Source organism: Acipenser ruthenus, chromosome 32, assembly GCF_902713425.1.
Source record: "Acipenser ruthenus chromosome 32, fAciRut3.2 maternal haplotype, whole genome shotgun sequence".
Classification (NCBI taxonomy): Eukaryota; Metazoa; Chordata; class Actinopteri; order Acipenseriformes; family Acipenseridae; genus Acipenser; species Acipenser ruthenus.
In genome coordinates, this window is record NC_081220.1 from 7366811 (window position 1) to 7375002 (window position 8192).

The window sequence follows — 8192 nt, forward strand, 5'->3', positions numbered from 1 at the left end:
TGAATGAGTAACCAGCCCCCAGAGCCCCAGTATTTATACAGCCTGTATGCAAATTATTACCAAACAACCCTTTAGAGTGAGAATGTTGACCTGTTAACCTAGCAACGCTCCCGAGTGACGGAATACTTCGATGTGATTGGTTGTTTACTGGATACGCAACAGAGGGGGTGGTAACTTTGCCGCGAGCTGAGATCTTTTTTTTTTTCTCTCTCGAGTTCAGGTTTGAATTCGGCGCCTTTTTTCTTGATCGGTTAGTTTAGGTCTTTTGTTTTTCATTTATTAAATACATGAAGAACTCAGTATACAGCAATACTGAAATCCACACCCGATGCGTCTTAAATATAGAAATATAAATAATCAAACCCACGCCACTTTCTGTGCTCATTAAACACGTTAAATGTAGAAACACACGATCAATGCTGATGCTCTTTGATTTCTTCCTCATCCCAGAGTCTCGATTGTTTCACAGCAGCTTGAATGGCGAAACTTCAACTCAAATACAGAAAAGACGACATCGTGGAGCTCAAAGCTGAATCAGGATCTGCTGCTTTTAATTTATTATACTGATTACAAAATGTACTGAAAATAAAATTAGATAAAACTTTTTTTTTTTTTTTTTTTTTTTTTTTTTTTAAGTGTTTTTATTTCTTATCTGACTTTAATTCTGCACGGAATCGGATAAAACCGAGCTCGTATTTTCTCATTATTACTGAAAATGTTCACTTTTTAAAATACAATTCCATTCAATTAATTGATTTTATTGATTTATTAACTGAAATGCTTATTTTAATTTTATTTTTTTCTGGATTTGTGTAAAGAGTTAAAAATCCAACACTTAAGTTTAAGCCTAAAATACTCTCGTTACACAGCGTGAAATAGGTGTAAATAGCCATTTTAAAACAAAGAAAACACTGGGGAGATAACAGTATAAAACATTTTGAAAAATGTGATTTTATTCTTTTGAAGATTTTAGTGGTGTATTAAATTTAGCTTGTTTCAGAATTGAAAACTCTTTAAATGAAAAGGTGGGCGGCTCTTAAAAGAGCCTTTGTGTTCGTGTCCTTGTGTCCAGATCTTTAACCCCCGAATCCGTACAGAGTGCGACCCTGGCGCTTCAGAGCGTACACCACATCCATAGCGGTGACGGTCTTTCTCTTGGCGTGCTCAGTGTAGGTGACGGCATCCCGGATCACATTCTCCAGGAACACCTTCAGCACCCCGCGGGTCTCTTCATAGATTAGCCCGGAAATTCGCTTCACTCCTCCGCGGCGAGCCAGGCGGCGGATAGCGGGCTTGGTGATGCCCTGGATGTTATCACGGAGCACTTTGCGATGCCGCTTGGCGCCTCCTTTGCCGAGTCCTTTACCACCTTTACCTCTTCCAGACATGCTGTAGATCCGTATTATGAAAATAATACAATACTTGAAACGAGGGCTGAGGCTCTAATACATACACGCAGACCGGACCTGATTGAAAAAGAAGCCAGCAAAGAAGAGCGCGGAAACATTAGACCCGCCCACCACTGAGCCGTGTCTGTGAGCGCGTGTTAACCACCAAACTGCTGACTCGCATTACATGTATTCAAGTGTTGCTGATTCATTAACAACGCGAATGTGAATGAATTTATGGAAATGTCCTTTAACCTGATTCCAAATAAGTTTTTACACATTGTTTTCCAACATAATGGTTATGTATTTCTGCAGGCAAACACACAGTGGAAAAATAACCTGTTTTCCTCACCAGGAGGCAGAGGTGGCATTGCCTATGAAATACACTACTAATGAAATATTTAATCTACTCAGAGAAGGCTGTGCTGATGCCAGGGTACTTACATTGTTGCAACAAGTGTGGGTCAGGGGTGAAGAGAAATACAATTCAACAAAGTAATTCTCCCAATCGATTACAAGGGGATGATCCGGCAGAACGTGATGCAGTGTATTAACTGCACCGCACATAAAGGTGATTAAATGTCCAGTTTTACAAACTTCACGCTTCAAACTTAAGTTGTGTTTGCCTAGCTTTCTCGTTTGTGAAACCAATCATACAGTTACTTTAAATAATACAATTGTCATCTTATATTCAAAAAAATCTAGCGAAGTACAGAGCGAGCAGTTTGGTTTCGCTGGAGGATAGTGCAGTTTTGGTCACCTCAATTAAAAATGCAGTAAAGGTCCTGGTTAAAGAATACGTTATATTGTAAACACAACCCTTCTGTTTTGATACCCCCGGTTGTTTGTGTACATTTGTTCCAATTTCACTGTCAAATTGTATATTTTGTGCAGCGTGAAAACACAAGACAGGACGTTTTCATAATGAATCTGTTGCCTGCGGGTCAGTTGAGTCTACACGGTTCTCATCGTGTGGATAAGTTCCGCTCTCCGCCTTTCTGCTCGCATTCTGTGACTCGCAGAACAGTTCAGCATTACGTGTGAGTTTTCTCCGTGTTGAAATATTAGAAATGGCAGAAACTGCTCCAGCACCAGCCGCTCCTGCTCCGGCTAAAGCTCCCAAGAAGAAAAGCGCAGCAAAGCCCAAGAAATCGGGTCCCAGCGTGTCGGAGCTCATCGTCAAGGCTGTGTCTGCCTCCAAGGAGCGCAGCGGGCTGTCTGTGGCGGCGCTCAAGAAGATCCTGCAGGCCGGCGGCTATGATGTGGAGAAGAACAACTCCCACGTCAATAGAGCCCTCAAGAGCCTGGTGACCAAGGAGACCCTGCTACAGACCAAGGGCACCGGCGCCTCGGGCTCCTTCAAGCTCAACAAAAAAGCAGCTGAAGCCAAGGAGAAGGCGGCCAAGAAGAAGGCAGCTCCAAAGAAACCAGCGGCAAAGAAAGCGGTTGTCAAGAAAACAACGAAAAATGTTTCGGCAAAGAAAGCAGCGACACCCAAGAAGACTCCTACAAAAGCGAAGAAACCGAAAGCTGTAAAGAAAGCGCCCAAGAGCCCGAAGAAAGCGGCTGCCAAGCCTAAAAAGGTCGTGAAGAAGAGCCCAAAGAAAGCAAAGGCAGCGCCCAAACCTAAAAAGGTGACCAAGGCAGCTAAACCCGCAGCGAAGAAGGCGCCTCCTAAAAAGAAGTGATCAGTTAAAGCGACCATGCGACAGTGAACCCAAAGGCTCTTTTCAGAGCCAACACATCTTTCTAAAAGAGCAGATTGTCCTTGTAAACACAGGGCGATGTGTGGAATGTGCTGCCGTGGAACGTGTTCCGCTTTCTCGGTGGAACAGCCCGGTCTCCTCGGCGAGCAGTCCAAGACGGTGAAACATGGAGCCGCCCCGCAGGTACAGCTGTGGACAAAGGTGTTGCATTATCTCGAATTCTATGATTGAAACACCTTTAAAATAATTAATAACCTCATTTAGATCTTTTATTTGACATGCAATCAAATAAACTACGAAATGATATCGTAAAAGTCTATCAAAAGCCATACAGTATTTCGTGTTAACCAGGGCGACTTACAATTAAAATCTATCACATTGTGCACATTATACATTAGATCAATGACAGCTGTATCTGCAATACTGGGAAACTGCAATAAACAGACTCGGTTTACGATGGTCTGTACTGTACAGCGAGATTGTTTTTATGTATTTGACTCAATTGTATTAATGTTGCTATTTTACATATGATATAAATACTGGTTTGAACTTGTCGACTGAAAAAACATCACCAAGCACAAACCCCATCATCCCCACATCGCTGTCAGCCAAGATGCTAGAACAGAAACAGAACAAACTGATTCTGAGAAAAGACTCGAAGCTGTTCCTGTTACACACCGAACAAGCTGAGCGAGTCCGAGCCGGCTCACCTCCCGAAATTCCGCCGATAATAAACGAGGCATTTTTTTATATCTGATATCAGATTTTTATTTTGGCCTAAAATGTAGCCTCTCTTTCCATCTATAGATTTGATGGTTTAAAAGAAGCACAACGTTGGGAAGGAAAAGCGAAACGCGCTCTTAATATAATATTAACATGTTCCAATTGCGAAACTTACACATATAACACTTACCGTGTAAACTACAGCTGTTTATTTAAAATTGGAATAGAACACTTTCAGAGAAGTGGGTGGCTCTTAGAAGAGCCTTTGAGTTTCGCTGTATTTTAAGGGTTTTGCAGTTTAAGCGCGTTCTCCTCGGATTCGGCGGGCCAGCTGGATGTCTTTGGGCATGATGGTGACTCTCTTGGCGTGAATGGCACACAGGTTGGTGTCCTCAAAGAGCCCGACCAGGTAAGCCTCGCTAGCCTCTTGCAGCGCCATCACAGCGGAGCTCTGGAAGCGCAGGTCGGTCTTGAAATCCTGAGCGATTTCTCGGACGAGCCGCTGGAAGGGCAGTTTGCGGATCAGCAACTCGGTGGATTTCTGATAGCGGCGGATTTCCCTCAGAGCCACAGTGCCAGGTCGGTAACGGTGAGGTTTTTTCACGCCGCCGGTAGCGGGGGCGCTCTTTCGAGCAGCCTTGGTAGCAAGCTGTTTCCTGGGCGCCTTTCCACCGGTGGACTTACGCGCAGTCTGCTTAGTTCTTGCCATTTTCAAACTCCACTACACAGTATTAAAAAAAAACACTGTAAATGGCACAAGCAGCCGATACCAGAGACTATATAGGAACTGAGCTACTCTGATAGGCTATGAGATCTGAAGGGCGGGTCTCTGTTCCTCATTGGCTATATTCCAGACTCTCAATGATTGATTGGAACATTTGAATTCTGCGCGCGCGCATTCTGTTAAGCAGTTATTGTTTCGGAGCTGTTGGCGCCTTTTTTTAATAAATACAGTATAGTCATTCAGGACAACATTGCTTATCCCCAGTATAAGAAATGCATTCCATTCAGATTAAGCAGTCTGTGTTCAAAATTGTAACGGAGAAACGCTCAACAATAGGCAAGCAATACTTATTTATGGCGAGAAAAAATACATAAACCAAGCATGTACCCTTAACACTAAAGAAAATAGACCAATTCAAAAACTATAAATCAGACTGAAAACAAACAAACAAAAAACAAAACACGGAAAATACATATCCCCGCAATAAAACACAAACGCGGGAGGGGGTGGATTTCCAACTGGAAGCATGTTTCAAGGTAGCTCGATCGAAAACAAAGTAAAGCAGTCATTGATATTGTATCAGATTGTCTGTTTGTAAAGAACATGGCATTAATGTGGGAACGTGATCTACACGCGCTGAGGCGAGGCGTGTGTTTGATATCGCTCCAAACAGACATGGCAGCGCTGCACTGCCACACACAAATACAAACTAACTATTTATTGCTTCAATTCTCACCAGTCGGTATTTTTCAGACAATAAAAATAAACCGATTCGATGCGCTTTTATAGAAAAGTGGGTGGCTATTAAAAGAGCCTTTGGGGGTTTATAAGATGTAAAAGCGGCGTCCGAGTGATTTATTTCTTGGCTGGCTTCTCGGTTTTCTTGGGCAGCAGCACGGCCTGGATGTTGGGCAGCACTCCGCCCTGAGCGATGGTGACGCCTCCCATCAGCTTGTTGAGCTCCTCGTCGTTGCGGACAGCGAGCTGCAGGTGACGCGGGATGATTCTGGTTTTCTTGTTGTCCCGGGCGGCGTTCCCGGCCAGCTCCAGGATTTCAGCAGTCAGGTACTCGAGCACAGCGGCCAGATAGACCGGGGCTCCAGCGCCCACACGCTGGGCATAGTTTCCCTTCCGCAGTAGCCTGTGAACACGACCGACTGGGAACTGCAGTCCTGCCCTGGAGGAGCGAGTCTTTGCTTTAGCACGGGCTTTACCGCCAGTCTTTCCTCTTCCAGACATCTTCACTGTAGTTCAGAATATCACAACAATAAATGCGCGGCCGCTCTCCTGCTATTATACACACCGGCTCATTCGTGATTGGACAGAACGGTGCAATACTAGTTAGAATGTTAAAAGACGTCATAGTGGATGAGGGCGTGCAGAATCTTATTGCATGCCTCTGATTGGTTGTATCATTCCCTGCCCGCTGTTTCTGGTTTGGCGCTGTTCTGCTGCGGTTTGTCTTGTTTCCTCTTGGCGCGCATTTTTAAATTGGAAGACAGCTGTAACAAAATGTAACCGTTTAGAAGTGTTTAAAACCACACAGCCCTACAGTCGTGTTCGAGTTGTTATAATTCCTAGGTTTTAGTTTACAGTTTAGAGTTCTGGGCACTTCAGTTAACTAGAAAGTCGATATTGTTGACTGTCCAGTTTGTTTACATTGTGTAAAGGTAGTTATATCTGCAATGATACCAATTTAAATGATATGTTCCAATAATTTATTTACATTATAAAACAGTTTGATTAAAACATTCCCCCCCAAAGTACGAAATATCGCTGTAGATTTTTAGATCACCGTGCCTGTTTTAACTCGAGTATCCTCGGGATGAGGTTCAGTAACACAGGCTCAGATTTTTGCCCACATGAAAACATTCATAGACATCCTATCTATGGTTTCATTGAGATTATACAATGGCACGGAATAATACAAAATGAATATTTACACGTTGTCTGCAGGATTGGAACCTGCGCGGTGAGACCCCAATGGATTCCCAGTCCATCGTTTTACCCACTCGGCCTCGACCCCCGCTGTATAATCCCGCGCATCTGAGCAGCGCATTCCCCCGGTGACAGGCAGCCTCCTGTTAGGAGAGCTGGAAGGGGTTTCCAGTGAACACACCGCTAGTTCTGCGGTATCAGCAGTTTGTTAATATTAAAGTGAAGCAGCGGTGTTTTTGCTTAAGACTGTTCAAGTTTAGAACAATACCTCTTTCCCTAGTTTACATCAACATACTACCTTAATTAAATTAGCTCGTTAATACGTTATCCGTACTTTATTAATGCAGACTTTCTTTAAACAAAATAACTCCCAAAACGCATATTATACATACACACGTCATTGGAATTCAGAGTTTACGCAGATACATATATAAACAACATACATAAATCTATAACTAACACCCGAACCCAAAGAGCATCTCCTGAGGTTGTAGAAAGTGAATGATTAGTAAACGGATTTAAACTCGTGCTTGATATTGTGGGTGGCTCTGAAAAGAGCCTTTGTGTTCAAATGCAGCCGATGAATATCCTTAACCTCCGAATCCGTACAGAGTGCGACCCTGGCGCTTCAGAGCGTACACCACATCCATAGCGGTGACGGTCTTTCTCTTGGCGTGCTCAGTGTAGGTGACGGCATCCCGGATCACATTCTCCAGGAAAACCTTCAACACCCCGCGGGTCTCTTCATAAATCAACCCGGAGATTCGCTTCACGCCTCCGCGTCGAGCCAGGCGGCGGATAGCGGGCTTGGTGATGCCCTGGATGTTATCACGGAGCACTTTGCGATGCCGCTTGGCGCCTCCTTTCCCGAGTCCTTTACCACCTTTACCTCTTCCAGACATGCTGTAGATCCGTATTATAAAAATAACACAATACTTGAAACAAGGGCTGAGGTTGTATTACATACACGCAGACCGGACCTGATTGAAAAAGAAGCCAGCAAAGAAGAGCGCGGAAACATTAGACCCGCCCACCACTGAGCCGTGTCTGTGAGCGCGTGTTAACCACCAAACTGCTGACTCGCATTCCCTGCACAGTGTTGCTGATTAAAGAACATTTCAATAAATGCATCTACATTCGCGTTGTTAATCTGATTCCAAATAAGTTGTTTCACATTGTTTTCTTAGATAATGGTTATGCATTTCCCTGCGTATTGCAGTTGTACATCTGCATTTCTGCAGAGGCAAACACATGTTTACACACACACACACACTCATGGGTTTCTTTTACACCGGTGTTGTTGGAGTCGATACGCTGTAAGTATTATTATTATTATTATTATTATTATTATTATTATTATTATTATTTATTTCTTAGCAGACGCCCTTATCCAGGGCGACTTACAGTCATAAACAAAATACAGTCACTCTAATAAGCACATGTACTGCCCTAAGTCACGAGTAAATCCTTTACCAGCTTTAGAAAAACGAAACTGTGCGATCACATCTGTCCATGCAGAATGTTTATGCTGTTCTATGTTGTTAAAGTAAATAAATGCTGTTGTATACAAGAGTATACAAACAACACGAAACTAGTATCACGTGACACACTTGCAGAAATTCAATGATAACACCGTCTAACAATTTATTTATTTATTTTTTTTTTTTGGTTCCTGGGTAGTAAGTGTTATTTCCTAATTGCTTATGCCCCAGT

General features: G+C 43.3%; 2 protein-coding genes across 2 annotated transcripts; one reads left to right on the forward strand and one right to left on the reverse strand.

The window, feature by feature from the left end:
• Window positions 1-1029: 1029 nt before the first annotated feature.
• LOC131703094 (uncharacterized) lies at window positions 1030-7396 on the reverse strand. Its single transcript, XM_059005961.1, has 4 exons — window positions 7099-7396; window positions 5455-5501; window positions 4119-4538; window positions 1030-1442 (listed from the first exon to the last, which is right to left on the reverse strand). Exons 1-4 carry the CDS (start codon window positions 7379-7381, stop codon window positions 1077-1079), a joined length of 1116 nt encoding a protein of 371 aa, XP_058861944.1. The 5' UTR covers window positions 7382-7396; the 3' UTR covers window positions 1030-1076.
• On the forward strand, window positions 2216-3105 carry LOC131702994 (histone H1-like). The gene has a single exon (XM_059005870.1). It carries the CDS (start codon window positions 2459-2461, stop codon window positions 3074-3076), a length of 618 nt encoding a protein of 205 aa, XP_058861853.1. The 5' UTR covers window positions 2216-2458; the 3' UTR covers window positions 3077-3105.
• Window positions 7397-8192: the final 796 nt, after the last annotated feature.